Below are 15,220 nucleotides of genomic sequence, written 5' to 3'. Positions count from 1 at the left end.
CCAGATGAAGGTCATTGAAGTATAGACGCATATTAACAGATTCTTGTTCTCACCTTTTCAACTGAGCCAGCTCATTCTCCAACTTGGCTTTGCTTTCATTCATTGAAGATGAAATCTTCTTATACTCAGCCTCTTTCTGTTTTTTCAGCTCTTCGTATTCTTTGATCTTGTTCACACTTTCGCGAATTTTAGTTCTCAGCAATCCAAACCCCTCACGGTGACTTTTGAGGGCTTCCATCGATTCATTTCTCGCGTTGTTAATTTCGATTAGTTTTTGCTCTGCTTTCTGTGGAAAAATACACAAACAAGCCGATACAGTGGCGGGCTCAATATTGATGGAGTAGATTGGGTGAGGGAGGGGTGAATAGGTGACGTTACTTGTTTAAATGGAGGAAATGGAGAAGGAGCAAAAATTCTTTCATAAATATAAGGGAGCCATTGGGGATAGTAGATTTAATTCTGTGTTTTGCATAGAGAACCCAGAACGAAACGCTGAAGCTTGTACTCGGAATTTTACCTTGGAAACCCTTAGGCAGCGATTTTTTAACGGGTCAAATTTTGATCTTAACGTCCTCGGTCGCTCCCAATAGTGATGCAATTTATCGAGCGATCAGGCGAACAGTTTCCCTCCACAATCCTAAAATTCAACAAGAACGTGTAAATATAAGAGTCAAACAACAGAAATTACTGCGTAGTCCCTCCAAACACTTAGGAACTAGGTTTGTAAACCAAATATCTCACCTACAGGGAGGTGGCTGTCTCATCTATAATAACTCATAATAATATTTTTTGAAGCAATGACGAAAACGATATCCCGTAAACGGACACTCGATGCACTCGAGCATTACAGCTGACCTTCACATGTAGCTCCTGTAGTCTTTTTTCTTCTTCCCTTCTCTGAGAAAGCCTCTCGACTTCATCTTTTCCTTTCTTGAAGTTATCCTGTACTTCTCTTAATTCTGTTCTAAGCCTGTTGATTTTGCTATTAAGTTCATGAAACTGAATCATTTGAGTTTGTAATTCGTTCCGTGTTCTCGCAAGCTGCGCGGTTTTTTCTTCTAATGCTTTTTCACCTTCCTTAAGAGCTCTAACATACTTTTCTGCTTGATGTTTCTCCTCTGTTTCAGTTTTTGCCACTAAATGCTTTAACTCTTCCACCCTGCAATGGACATAAATTAACTTATATAAAACGACGTTTATTTAACCCTAAGAAATTATGCATCGATTAAATTTAGATATAATAATAATAGTAATAACATTGCCCGGACTCACCCCGGGCATTTGTTGATATTGAGGTGGAGAATTTGATACCATATGGCAGGGATAGGGAGAAATTTGAACAAGAAGTCGCGAAACCATGATGAAGCTAAAAGATATCCAGGAACGGCAGCGTTCTTTGTAACTTTGTGGCTCGATAAGAAGGACCTTCAAAAGCATACTTTAGTAATATTTAGAAACAATACTTAGGACACAGTGGAAGTTCAGGGCGCCGGTGTTTTAAAAGGTTTTTTTTTTTCATCTCCCATTTCTTCCATGTATGTCTGGGGTTGGAGACATTTGATCGCCTAGTATCATTCTAAGATGGGGCATTTGAACACCATTTAATTTTTTGCTAGGGGATGGGGTTTTGACCAACCTAAAATTCAAAATGTCAAGTTAGTCAAGTCAGTCCTTATTGTAAAACTTCTGATACTTTTTAAGGGAGTCTCTAAAGTATATGAACTGAAACCACACCTCAATGACAGCTGAAGTCTGGATTCCACATCTTTTAGCTGGCTTTCTTTATTTGTCAGTTCTTCCATTTTATTTGCCATTTCCATGTTGAGCTTATCGATATTCTGTCGCACAATCTCCCAGGAATTTTCAACTTCTTTCAGTTCTCGGTCTTTTGCTTCAATAACCTGTGAAAATTTGAAAATACATCAAGTCTCAGAACCTATGGGGTAACACTGTTCTACGTCTTGATGAGATCGAAATAATGGGAGATACTGTTAGCAGTTGCATTGCACAGTTCGATAAAACTTTGAAAGGCGTATTAATGTGGCTTAAATAGCACTTATTCCCCAACCGCGCATCCAGATGGCGAGAGGCATGGGCACTGCGCGTAAAAGAAGATCAGTGATAAAAAGTTACGCTCTTTTACACATGATAAAAAGAAATGAAAACTATGACGATTTTATTTTAAAATAGATCACTATAACTTAGGCCTATGAATAGAAACATAACGCCATCAATTGACAAGCAGCTCTTCACTTGATGTTGAACTAGACTTCACTCTTAAAATGACTTCCGCTCAGGTTGTAGAACTTAAAATGACTTCCACTAAGGCAGTAGAAACGTCACTCACCCGCGTTGCCCTGATAACCTCACAATCATGTAAGAATATTAAAACATCGAACATTGCTCTTTATGAGTCAGAATCCTTAATCTTAAAAGGACAAAATATCGATATCATTTGGTTGACCTTGTTTATCTGTTCCTGTCTGTCACTCAACGCTCTTCCCTTCATCTCCAGGCTAATCAGCTGATTTCCAGCGCGGATCAACTCGGCCGAGGTCTCCGCTGCTCGCTCTTCAATAATCCCAGCATCCTCTTCTGCTCGCCTCAGGCGTCCCTCGGCTATTTTACGCTGACAGGGAAAAGTGGCTGAGGTTAATGAATGAGCACGTGAAGTGAATATACCATGCAATAGAAAAGATTAAAAACAGTGATTTCTTTGTGAAGAGTTTATTCAAAGACTGTGAGTTTTTGATGTGCCGAAGCCTCTCACTAGCTCACTCTAATACAATATTGCTTCTCCGTCTTGATAAAATAATAGCCTATCACAAGCTACTTTAATTTTCCCAAGCTATTTCAAAACTCATGTCGTGGGTAATTATATTAAAGCAACATTAAACTCAATACCAATAATTATGTCGACCGATATCACATTTGCATACATGAAAATGTTCTGACCTCGTCTATAAATATCTTCTTCAGTACTAAGCACAGTTTTGCCCATTACACTGGAATACAAGAAATTACAGACCTTGTGTACAACGTCCTCCAGCTCGTGCCTTCGTTCAATGAGCACAGCGTCCATCCGTTGTAGTTCTGCCTTTCTTTTCTGTACCAGGCCCTCAACTCGAGCAAGCTCACTCAACTGCTTTTCCCAGTGTGCCTCTTGGGTGGAGTCATCTAGCTGCATTTTATTTGTGGAGGAATGCGCAGACTCCATTCCTTCACCTGAGCTAAAATGTAAGTATACACGGCAAGTCAGTGATAAGTATAAAATAACACAGAGACTATTATGGCCGTGGTTGAATTCTGGTTGTCAATTGACACAAAATGAGTGAGTTTTTCAAAGGAGAAATTTATTAAGAATGTTTATGTTATTCTTGATAAATGCCTCGACAAAAGATAAGAAGAAATATATTAAACACATAAGACCGTGTTTCACCGCATTTCCAAACACAGAGAAGAGAGTTGAAAATACGACGCGCAGCGGCGTATTTTTGACGAATTTCAAGGTGTTTGGAAATGTGGTCAAACACTGTCTTGATGTCTCTAACAGAAAATGCAAAGGAATTTTAGAAATTTTGCAATTTTGGGCAGAAAGCTTCGATGCCATGTTGAAGAGCAATTATTGCTGAAATTACCAGAGAGAAAGATTGAATCATAAATTACCTCTGAAAAGCAACCTTAAAGTTAGTTATGGTAAATAGATATTAGACGCCCTTGCCTTTGTTGAAGATATTTCATAGGAAAGTTTTCTTCATCTTCTTCGTCCACAGCTCTCATGATGTAAACTCTCTTACTGCCCGCCTGTTACGAGATGTTTAATCGCATTATTTTCAAATCAGCAAGTGTTACATTTAAATATGTAAATCAATCATATCAACGACGAAAAATAATTTGATCAACGCCTGATAACAGACTGCAATACATATTTATCGATTTTTTTCTGTGTGTTTCACTTGACTGTATTGTAAGGAGACTATCATGCATTACTGACAAAAGCAATTTTGCTAATTAAGCAGGACTTCAAAGGAATCCAGCCGAGCCAAACTTCTGGTAATCCATCTCCAGCCCAGGTTTGGTCCGTCAGCTCTTTTTCCGGGTTCTTGCCCTGCCTGTTATTTATCGAGTAAAGCAATGCTCTCAGAGTATCTGTATAATAACATTAGGGCGCTAGAAGCTTTCTTAGGTTGCAGGGTTTAAAGCCGTTAAAATGTGCCGAGTAGTTTTATTGACGAAGTTACTGTATTAGAAAAATGTGCGAGAGTAATCTTGCTAAGGTATCCAAGTTATACCTTTGTCCATGGGTCTTATTGCTTTTCCTCCACGGACTGCTCATATATAGCCTGCGAACATAGGGCGAAATAAACACACAGAAAGACGAACGAGCCGAGCGCAGTCTGGGTGGGATTATCTGAAAGTTTTCCTCTGCGAGAACGCTCGGCTGTCCAATTCGTTTCGCCCCATACCCCAATAGGTAACCTGTTCACAGGCTCCTCAAATGCTCAGGTAGTCCTTGTTGTCTGTCATACGCGTAAATGACTGATATCCTGTGAGAGATGTCATTTGCCGTATTTGTAAGTGCGCTCAAGGAGAGTTGTCCGACATTTTGCAAATCGCTTCACCACAATCTGAACTTTAGAAATGCGACTCGTTCAGATTCTCATGTTAACGTATGATTTTAGCAACTCGGTCTATAGCCTCGGTTTTCACCTACTTATCTGGCGATATTCCAAGAGTAATTGCTAATAAGCGAAAATTTGCTTTACAGAGATAATTATCCACGTTATTGCTCCAAATTGCTTGATGATTTGCGAAAGGGTGTTCTTCCACTAGTATGACGGACACTCTACCACGGAACAGTGATAGTTATTTATGTTTCCTGATTTGTTTTAGTCAGAACTGAAAGAATTATTCAAGTTCTGCGGATGTAATGCAGTACCACATTCGAGATTCACACCAGAAGGCCAGCCCTGCTCAGAAGCCCATTCATTACCCAAACAACAAGAAACCACAAACAACGTTTCAATAAACTGACCATAGCAAAATTTATTTGACGTGCTAGAAAAGTTGTAATTTTGTTATTTTTAGTTACAACAAAATAAATATATCTTTGCTTGTTAAAAAAATAGTAAAGAAAACACGCATAAAGTAACTTGGCTAAGTATAAGGCTACCAAGAAAAGGCTGGCTTTCTGATCTTCACTCGTGTAACCACTCCAGGTAAACCAACCCTTAACGTTATACAAACTACATAGCATCACACAATCCTAGAAATTCTAAGTGCCTGAAACAGTCTAGCGGGCCACTTGCAGCTTTTAACGTCTGTTTGTGCAGTAAAAATAAAACAAAGTCCATATCGACCATTAGAAAATGATGTAATACGAAGCGGTCACGTGAGCCGTGAGCTCGGCCCAAGTGAATCCGTAGGCCAGCCTTTGCTTTGTTTACAGATAGTAACCTAACCACGCTGTCTTTGTTTTTTTGGATGGTAAATAATTGTTTCGCGAATAAATAATTTATTTGGAAATTGTAACTGCTCGTGTTAACTGCTCGTGTTAACTGCCTACAAATTACAGCATTATACTCCTGGATTTTGTTTACCTTGGCTGAGAAAAAAGTAAGCGAGCAGGACAAAGCTCTTTAGTTTCAACAGTAAAACAGAAACCAACCGAATTTTAGACCCAATGACTTTCACCTTTTTTGTCGGCTGCCAATCATCCAACCCCAAATGTGTTCTGATCAACTGCAAAAGTCCCTGTTAAGTCACAGTATTTATTTTTTCATTATTAAAATGTGGCATAATTATACACAAAGCAAACAGAGGTCGATTTGAATTTCCATAATACAGTTAGGAACAAAAACCAAAATGCACCTAAGCAATTGTTGAGTGCTTTTTAGGGGCTAAGAGAAGACTCCCAGAGGGCAAAAAAAAAAAGAGCTGATAACATAAAAAAGAAAATGTAATAGCATTGTTCATTTTATAGCGTGGGTTACTTCGGAACAAATTATGATGTTATAGATAATTAACATTAAAGTGAATTAACGTCAGGCGAGGAGAGTCGAGATTTGTGATCAACCACAGTCAAGAGATGATCCTGAAGCCTCTAAAATAGTAACACAAAGGTACACATGAAAATCAGTTGATGGGTTACGTTCAAAACTATTTTGAAGGATACGTGAATCAATGTAATCTACCATTTCAATTAATATATGTTGTTATACAAATCAGTCTTTACAGCTTGGGTCAAACGACTCGGAAAACGACTTAAAGATAAACCAATCAAAACATTTTCAAAAAACCGATACTCTGCCGATAAAATGTACGGCAGACTTGGTTCGCAGTATTTTCTTTGGATTTCATATTGCTCATTCCCAACAATGGTAACTGAAAATAGAACTAAAAATGTCATCGAATTTTAAAATCAACAACAACCGAGGAATTTTGATTTATGTTTCCCGCCTAAACTTTTTATGTGGATATTCTAAGCCAGCTTAGCACTTAACAGTGTCAAAGAAGAACGACAGTCCCTTTGTTAACAGCAAAAAATTAAGTGGTGTGTAACAACGAGAGAATTTTAAATTAAACCCTCGCTAGTCGAAGGTACAACTTACCGCTAAATTGGCATCCAGTGAATGTCGTTGAGATTGCCTTGCTGTTGCTCGTCGTTTCAAAGAGTCTTCCACCTTTCAACAAGAACACAAATATGCGATCAAGGTCAGAATAATCAAATGAATGACTTAACGCCAGATTGAACTTCAAAACTGAATCAATTTTAAATTTGTGCGACTTTACGCAATGACTCACTTGAAGCACGCAGCTGAACTGCTTTACAAACAGCTTTTCAAAGAGTAACACAATGAACAGATGAAATCATTTAGCAGAATGACAAAAGGCTTCTTTTAAATCTGTTATAAACAAGCGAGGGATTACACGGCATTTACTGAACACAAATGGTCCGCCTACTGGCGGACAAATCACCGGGTCATTCAATATTAACTGCAGCGTGAAACAATGACATGATTGACCCACCTCATTCTCTAACTCTTTTAGATCCATTCTAAGTGAGTCTCGTTGTTCCTAAATAAAAAGACAAATTATTGCAATTAGCCATAACTAGTAAGCTATAAACAAAGACAATATAGCAATATAATAATACCTTTCTTTCTCTCACTGGAAATCGAGCATTAAATCGGTTTTCTTTGCCATAAGCCCTCTCTGACATTCTATTGAAAGAACCTTCTGTATGATTGAAATATCCTAATCCACGAATTTCCTGAAGTTGTGATGTTCAAATACATTAAAAACGTAACAGGGCGACAGACGGGCAAACTTTTACGGCTACAAAGATGTTAAGACGCTTCGAAAATGCCGCTTTGTTGTTCTCAAATAAGCGAACGTTGATGCGATACACTGACAGTTAGCAATGAACAAAGGTAACTCGAGTTAGCATATCATTACTCATGCTGTTCAAATCACAGTACGTGGGGTTAAATCAATATTTCGTCTTAGACCCATTCTCCCCAATTGAGCTCCATTCTTTCTCTGATTAATTCACATTGTTAAATACCTCTGTCTGCAATTGAGTTACCCTGTGGTTTTGGAAGGGACAGAATTCACCGCGACCTTTATCCAATCGACAAACGGACGTTGAAAATTATTGAATGGCCTTTGAGAATTTATCGCTCCAGGATATTAGCACAAAGCATATAAACAATACCCCCGAATGCAATATTTGAGATAAAATCTCCCGACTGGTAGCGTAATGTTCTTCTGTCTGTAATTAGACCATCTCTGTCTGGCGAGATTCCGCTAAAAAGATATGTTCAGTAACATTTCAGGTAGCTAAAGCGAGATAAACAGCTTGGCCCCTTACTCCGGTTGAAGCAAGTATTTCTAGTCCTCCATCTCTATACCCTCCCCCTAATAGAATCCTTGCCCATCGTAAGTTGCCCTTCATCCCAGCGCACAGTAACAGTATGAGGCAGAGTGTGAGAATGTCTTGACCCCAGCCAGGGCTCGAACTCTCTTCAAATAATCATCAGATGTCGAGAGCTTGGCGGGGGTCACTATTTAGAGACCACGCTAAAAACCAGGAAACTACAAAATGCATTTTTTGATACCTGAATTTTTTGAGTTTGCACCGACGAAGTTAAAATACCTTCCAACCTCCCAACTTCATATTCCTAAAAGGAAAGTGAAAAACTTAAGAATAGGATATCACTTTCTGGGTGGCTCCACTGTAGAACTTCGATTAGCATACACTAAAAATACGGCAAAACGCTACACTGACAGAAAAGAGAGAGAAAACAAGCTTAGACGGTCCTCCTGGTGGAATCTTAGTTGAAGGTCAACAAGGCAACTATGCTTTGTTTCTGGTGACTAATTTTGGTTCAGTTTAGTGTTGAAACAGTCATTTTAAAGAACTCTAGTCACATTTTCTTTACGATAACTCAGCTCCATAAAGAGAACGAATCAATTGTAGCAACAACAACAGTAACAACTAGCTTTATTTGTATGACCATGCAAAGACCTCGACTTACCAAGCCCTCGTGATTTGGAAAGTTACAAAACAACACGTCATCCTGCTGTTTCTTGGTTTTTCTCTTCTTTCTTTTCAGCGTGTCGTCATCTTGACTGGTGACGTCATTATAATGATGATGATGATGAAGGACAGAAGATGAAACAGGGGCGGTTACTGTGGTAGCACTCAAAACCTCAGGGGAGAGGTGTGGGGAGGTTGTTATCGTCAATGATTTTGGTTTTGACCCACCTATCAGAAAACAAAGATACTCTTCAGCACTAAAACTACAGTTTAAAAAATAGTTCTAATGAATTACTTTGGTTAAAAGAAACGCAGTGGCCAAGTATCCCATCAGAGCTTATCTGGGTTTCTGTACTATGAAGATACTCTCTTCTGTACTATGGAACTACTCCCCCCTGCATGAGATGCTTGTCTATCGCATGGTTACACCCAGCATTAAATACAACAGCACCCATGCCATTTAAACACCTGAGTGGAGAGAGGTGTGTCTTGCTCAAAACCATAACACAGTGGTCCCAGTCAGGGCTCGAACCCAGACTGCTCGGCGCTAACCATTAGCCAACCATTAGTCACAAACAAAAAAACTTAACTATTCTAAGAAGAAACCGACGAAGACAGGTTGTGCAAAAGGTATGAGAGATAATACTTTAAGTCAAGAGGTCATATTCTCTTGTTTGTACATGTAGATGTAATCATGACAGCAAACTACTGTACATCAGACAGAGAGCCCTTGCTTGATTGTAAGCTACTTATTAATAAAACGATTTGGAGCTGTTTTCCACTGAGTGTCGTAAAACCAAAGCCAAACCATTTACTTACCCCAGACTACTCGCTCAATCTCAAACCGTAGTTAAACCAAAACCAAAACAGAAGTAACTGCCTGATTACTTGCGACACCCACTGAAAACCACTCTATTTAAATCTCCAACCGTTTATTATAATTTATGTAGGAGAAATAAATTACTGGTGCAGCAGGCAGTGCGTACCTCGGCTGGTCTTCTTTGAATGATAATGATGATGATGAACCTGCCCAGGACTAGCCAGATAGCTGTTAGTACCCAGGCCACCAGAACTGGTTATCACTGGTGTCATGATTGGAACAGTCCGCGTGCTAGCAGCTCCATTCAGTGCCCCTACAGAAACAACCGGAGCCACCCCAGGTACGTGTGTTTGAGTAGTTACCAGGCCTGGCGTGGTCGCTAGACCGGAAGAGGTAAATGGCGGATATGGCGGAGTTGAGAGAAGTGGAATTGGTCGGGTGAGGCTCCGGACTTGTTGTTCTTTTTGTAGAAGAGCTGCTCGTAAAGCTTCGACTTCATTGGCCAAAGCAGTTAGACTGGGATCTGTAGAATTAAAAGGTAGCAGATAAATGACGCAGACTCGGATCTTTCAAGCTAATACATTAAAAGGTATAGAAACAGCAAAGGTAAGGGTGAAGACACTTGTAACCTGTAGTAACTACTCGACCTAGTTTCACCCTTTTCTGACTTCGACCAATCAAGCTGTATTGTTAATAAAGGTATTTGACTCTGCCATAAATTGAACCAAATTCATGACTATCATAGACATAAGATAGCAAGTAAAGCCAATATCGGAAAAAGCTTACATTGAACGATGCTCCTCTGAGAAAGATAACAAACCGACTGTTCGTCATGTTGCCTTTCTCTTATTAGCTGTTGGCATGTCACATAATTGACTCGTTCACAAACAACCGTGGTGTACACTTTTTCCCTCACAAAAACGTCAATTTGATATTCTCTGATACCAGATCTTGTTTGAGATAGAGTAATTACAGTTTAATTAATCATTCTGTGTCAACTAACCTGCAAGATGGAAATACTGCGGATGGACTGGCGCTCGTGACATGTCCCCAAGATCCTCTTTGAGTCGTTCCAGTTCCTCATTCTGCTCGGCCAAAGCTGATGCAAGGTTTCTGATCTCTGCTCGCTGTGCAGCTAAAGATATGACAGAAAGAACATGACTCGTGTGACTTAATCTTTGTGGATAGAGGAGCCATGGTCGTCACGCAAACAAATGCCGAGAGGCAAAGTGACTGTTAGGCTCTTCAGTAACTGAAGTAAATTTTCTGGCAAGCAGGCCGTTACTTGATGGGTTTTTTTTGGAAATTCAGGTTAAAAAAAAAAAGTCTCGTTCCGTGCAAGGCTACTTTGAAGGGAAAACATACTGTTACAGCCTTGCGGTTAAAAAGAAGAAATCGGAAGTTCGCTCTACCTATATCGGATGAATTTTGTGCTCCACGCTTCATTTGCTGTTGAAGTTGCTTATCTTTTGCGTCAAGCAAAGATTGCAACGAAGCCACCTAGAACAAAGAGAAGACTTGATCAAGTTATAATGAAGAGAACCAGCTGCCAAAATGGCATACATGATTTACTGGTCTAAGCTAGTCTTCTCATATTGAACCAATTTCAAAAGAGCGAAGCCCATAAATTAAGAATGTATTCCATCGTATTGTTCATCTGTGGCCGACGAGTTCCCGGTAACAACTCAGAAGAAACGTTATCCTCGCGTTGTTTAAAGTTTTTTCCATTAAATTCCATTTCGGTATCCTCGCTTATTGAATTTCCTGACATTTCTCGAGTGTTGTTGTACAATATCAAACAGAACGATTTTCAATGATCTAGAAATGTTTTAAGCTTCTTGATATCACGCGAAAAACAATGATGTCTATCTCATCTGGAAGGCTTTTGAAAACTCCATCCCCGATTGTAAATGGAATAGTCATGAGTTGTTTTTGTTAGTTGGATAGCCGCTGTAAATAAAGTAAAGTAAAGTAAAGTAAAGTTAAAGCTTTACTAATGTGTCAATGTATTTAGTTTTCACAACTAATTGGGGACACAACAACAACAAAAATTAAAATTATTTATCTCCTATGGCTGAGAAAAAACTGGCAGTTGTTGATTTATCCCCAAAGTACAGCAACTGTTCGACATTTGTAACCTAGTTTTGATTTTCTTTGTACACCTGTTGTTGTGCATCAGCCAGTTGTTTATCCGCCGCTGCCTGTATCGCTGCTCTCATTCTCTCAGCTTTGACTGCTTCGAGTTCCTGTTCAAGTTTATCCTGCGTTGAGAACAACGAGAAAACAAACATGAGCGACCAAGGAAAATCCAGACTGCTGAAGCCGTCTCAAGCTCAAAAACATCACAAGAAAAAATGTCGTTATAAGGTGTAAAATACGGCAATGCAGATGCTAGCACCTTGAACAGCTGTTACAGATGCTTGAGGTAGTAGGAAACAAAGCAAAGCAGAATACAAGAGTTTATCACCTTCACTGCCTGAGTTTGTGCTTCTTTCAAAGTATTTCTTAGTCCATCGATCTGATTCTCTAAGTCACGCAGCTTGGCCTGCTGGGCGTGACTTTGATGCGCAGTTCTCTAAAAGAAAAAGACATGGCCGACAAATGTGGTTATACCTTTCTAGGAGAAGATACTGGAAACATAATAAATGTGGTATATTGGTCTACAGTATCGCTTGTGTTGCGTTGACTAGCCTGCTCACCTGCAATTGAGCTTCTGTTTCGCCGAGCAAGTTTTGCAATTCTGCTTCTTTACTGTGGGCTCTTCTCAGCTACAAGAAAAAAAACACAGATCTGACCGCTTAAGAACAGGAGTCTTCATCAGAACTAAGAAGTTATTTGTCTACAACATAATAAAAATGAATCCACGCCAAATCATACAGATAGTAGTGGAATATGTACAAAGACAGGGGTAAGGGCGGAGTGGGGCTCTGCGATTCACAAAGGACAAAGTGGCCTTTAAATGGAGAGAGAGATTCGTAAAGAGGCCGTACTCTCGCAATGCACACCATTTACAAACCGACTCCCAACAAAATTTATTGTATGAAAGGACCAACCATACACGACCGTTTAAAACAAGAAGGAAACAGTTGACACCATTAACTTGCTACATTGCTGCACCAGGCTTGAATGGTGTAAATCGTTATCTTCGTGGTGAAAAATATTTACCTCAATAAATTTAGAACTAATTCAATCAAAGAATGAGAAGAAAACCTGCACTTGGATGCCGTGATACCTGTTCTTCGCCTCGCGCCCTTTCATTGTCCAGTTGTCGTCTGAGATCGGCCATCTGATTCTCCAGGTCCCGAACCTTGCGCTCTCCAGCATCTCTTGTTTTGTCCAACTACAAATGAACACAGGCAGCTGATGATTAATGAACGCGTCCATTGCATCACCGTGACAAAAAAAAAACAAAACAAAACAAAACAACGGAAGGTCACACAGTTTCTACTGGTTGAATTTCCTGCTGGATCCTAAACTGTTAGTCTCTCACCTCACGCTCGGCCTTGTGTTGAAGATTCCTCAGTCGGCTCTTTAGACCATCTATTTCATCTTCAAGTCCATCTATCTTCGCAGCAGCCTTCTCCTTTTCTACTTGTAACTATTTAAGTAACGGAAGTAACAAGCTAGTGCAACTCTATTCAGATTATGTTACGGTTTCTTAGCTTATGATTTGTGGTATAGTCAAGCACTTTAACACGAGCCTCTGGCTGTGGAGATTGTGCAAGCCCTCCCCGTGTGATTGAAATTAAATAAATTACTTACCTACTATGATGATGTGAATATAAATACGATAAGTTCTCAAACTTGCTGTAGGTTATTGTTCATATAAGTCTTGAACTCGCATTCTATTTGTTAATACGTCAATCAACAACAAAGAAACAGGTACATGGACAGCTACATACAAATTCTTCCACCTGCTCATTTTACAATTCTCTTCGCATTCATAGATTGTCGAAGTAAAATTAACACGAGTTACCACAAAATAATGAAAAACTTGTACCCGTTCTTCAGCCTGCGCCCGCAGTGATTTGAGTCGATTCCTAGCCCGTTCGAGTTCGTTTTCAAGAGCTTCAACTTTAGCTTCCAATGCTTGTTTCTGTCGCTCGTATTTGTCATTCTGTGGGGTAGATTGTACGTTTATGAATTAAAGAAAAAAGCAAAGAAGAGAGTGCACTATCAAAGTAGAGAGAACACATACATACATAATCTTTATTTAAACACGGTAAGCATATATGTTTACGTTCGTATCTCATTCTCAATGTGATTGTACTCCGTTTCCTATACGGTCACGTGTTATATGGCCATGTGACCAAATTAGGTGGCCTTATAATATGATCACGTAATCACTCACCGCTTCCTCAGCTCGTGCCCGTGCCTCTCTCAGTTTATCCATCATTTCTGCAAGTCTGTCTTCCAGATCCCCTCGGCCCTCTTCAGCGGCCGCTATAGCTCCCTTTAACTAAAAAACGTGACAACAACCAAAAACATAACTAAAAGCAAGGCACTGACTCATAAATGCCATGTACTGAACGACCTACATGTACGACATTGCGCCGGTACTAGTAAGCTACTATCTAGCAAACAAGTTTTAAAAACCTAGAAGCTACACAAGGAAACAGAAGCTCGACCCCTAAACTTTCTCATTAGCCTGTGGACCAAGCGAGGGCTCAATTGTACGGTCTCCGTCAAGTAAGTATTAAGTAAAACCTTAATTTTTTTCAGGGCAACTCTGTCAGCTCTATAAATAAAACTGCTGTCAATAGAGGCCCTGCCAACGCAAGGTCTAGTCAAGATCGTGTTAATTTTCTTAACATGACTGCCTATCGTTTTTCACACATATGTTAATCCCTATAGTGTTCGTATGCCTGAACGCTCTTAAACTAAACAAGTAACTTACCCTGTCATTCTCAGCTTTCACTTTATTAAATTTATCCTGTAAACGTTGCATGGCATCTTCCATGTCCTCTATTTTAGCCTGAAGAGGAGCTCTAGCACCCGCCAACTGGTATTAAAAAAAAAACCGTACAATTAAGAGGAAAAGTTGGATCAGTATACGACAACCTTGTAACAGGACTCGTCAACATCATTAAACCCGTAACACCTTTTATTATATGGCTGTCTCACAAGGACTGGGAACTACCGAATTCACGAATTTGATTGGCTGAAATCGATATTGACCGCGGTCTAGATTTTCCCATCTAGACCGGCATCTAGACCGGTAATGTTTTGCCGTAGAAAAGTAGCAAACTCAAATACAAATATGTTCACCGTTTTGTTTCTGTCGCTCGTATTTGTCATTCTGTGGAGTAGATTGTACGTTTATGAATTAAACAAAAACGCAAAGAAGAGAGTGCACTATTAAAGTCGAGAGAACACATACATACCGAGCTAAGTCGGTCTGTATGGGAGAATCCTGAACTCGGTCGTGTGTACAGACCGCACTACGTTCGGTCTGTACTCACGACCTCGGTCAAGATTCTCCCATACAGACCTTCTGCTCGGTTAATAAGAACTAATTACAGACTCTACATCTCAACTTTGCGTTACCTGCAAACTAAATGATGACCCCCAAAGCTTTAATCTCCTATAAATGGATTTATTCAGAGAGCAGATTGGATGCAAGTCACACAGCACACAAACCTGTAGGCTCGTAATTCTTGAACAAAATTGCCAACAACCTGAAAAGCTTAACCCGATGAGGTTTCCCCCAAGAAAAGTCGAGAAATAAACCTTACAAGGCTTACAAAACAAGAGCAACAATAAAAGAACGGAGACGAAGTTGAACAAAACCTCTGCCTTGATACTTCTCGCTGTCTATAATGCTCAAGCTTGACAAAGAATCAGTCAGTGCTCATAAA

General features: G+C 39.7%; 1 protein-coding gene across 3 annotated transcripts in view; it reads right to left on the bottom strand.

The window, feature by feature from the left end:
• The window catches only part of LOC110062472 (uncharacterized), a 38,688-nt gene that overhangs the window by 9,026 nt on the left and 14,442 nt on the right, over positions 1-15,220 (bottom strand). For all 3 annotated transcript variants that reach the window (XM_089275757.1, XM_089275758.1, XM_089275759.1), the window contains exons 19-39: positions 14,260-14,364; positions 13,714-13,821; positions 13,363-13,479; positions 12,853-12,960; positions 12,595-12,702; positions 12,062-12,130; positions 11,830-11,937; positions 11,525-11,623; positions 10,775-10,862; positions 10,366-10,497; positions 9,529-9,885; positions 8,541-8,770; positions 8,121-8,183; positions 7,030-7,077; positions 6,612-6,683; positions 3,722-3,804; positions 3,029-3,230; positions 2,465-2,629; positions 1,735-1,901; positions 856-1,159; positions 54-286 (exon numbers count right to left, since the gene is read on the bottom strand). In XM_089275757.1, the coding sequence (XP_089131883.1) occupies positions 54-286; positions 856-1,159; positions 1,735-1,901; positions 2,465-2,629; positions 3,029-3,230; positions 3,722-3,804; positions 6,612-6,683; positions 7,030-7,077; positions 8,121-8,183; positions 8,541-8,770; positions 9,529-9,885; positions 10,366-10,497; positions 10,775-10,862; positions 11,525-11,623; positions 11,830-11,937; positions 12,062-12,130; positions 12,595-12,702; positions 12,853-12,960; positions 13,363-13,479; positions 13,714-13,821; positions 14,260-14,364 (2,966 nt within the window). The remainder of the gene's footprint in view (positions 1-53; positions 287-855; positions 1,160-1,734; positions 1,902-2,464; positions 2,630-3,028; positions 3,231-3,721; positions 3,805-6,611; positions 6,684-7,029; positions 7,078-8,120; positions 8,184-8,540; positions 8,771-9,528; positions 9,886-10,365; positions 10,498-10,774; positions 10,863-11,524; positions 11,624-11,829; positions 11,938-12,061; positions 12,131-12,594; positions 12,703-12,852; positions 12,961-13,362; positions 13,480-13,713; positions 13,822-14,259; positions 14,365-15,220) is intronic.

This window comes from Orbicella faveolata, unplaced genomic scaffold (genome assembly GCF_042242905.1).
Source record: "Orbicella faveolata isolate gen_17 unplaced genomic scaffold, um_ofav_v1 contig_37, whole genome shotgun sequence".
In the NCBI taxonomy this organism is placed as follows: domain Eukaryota; kingdom Metazoa; phylum Cnidaria; class Anthozoa; order Scleractinia; family Merulinidae; genus Orbicella; species Orbicella faveolata.
Note: the sequence above shows the minus strand (reverse complement) of the source record. Positions and strands in the feature narration are given on the sequence as shown.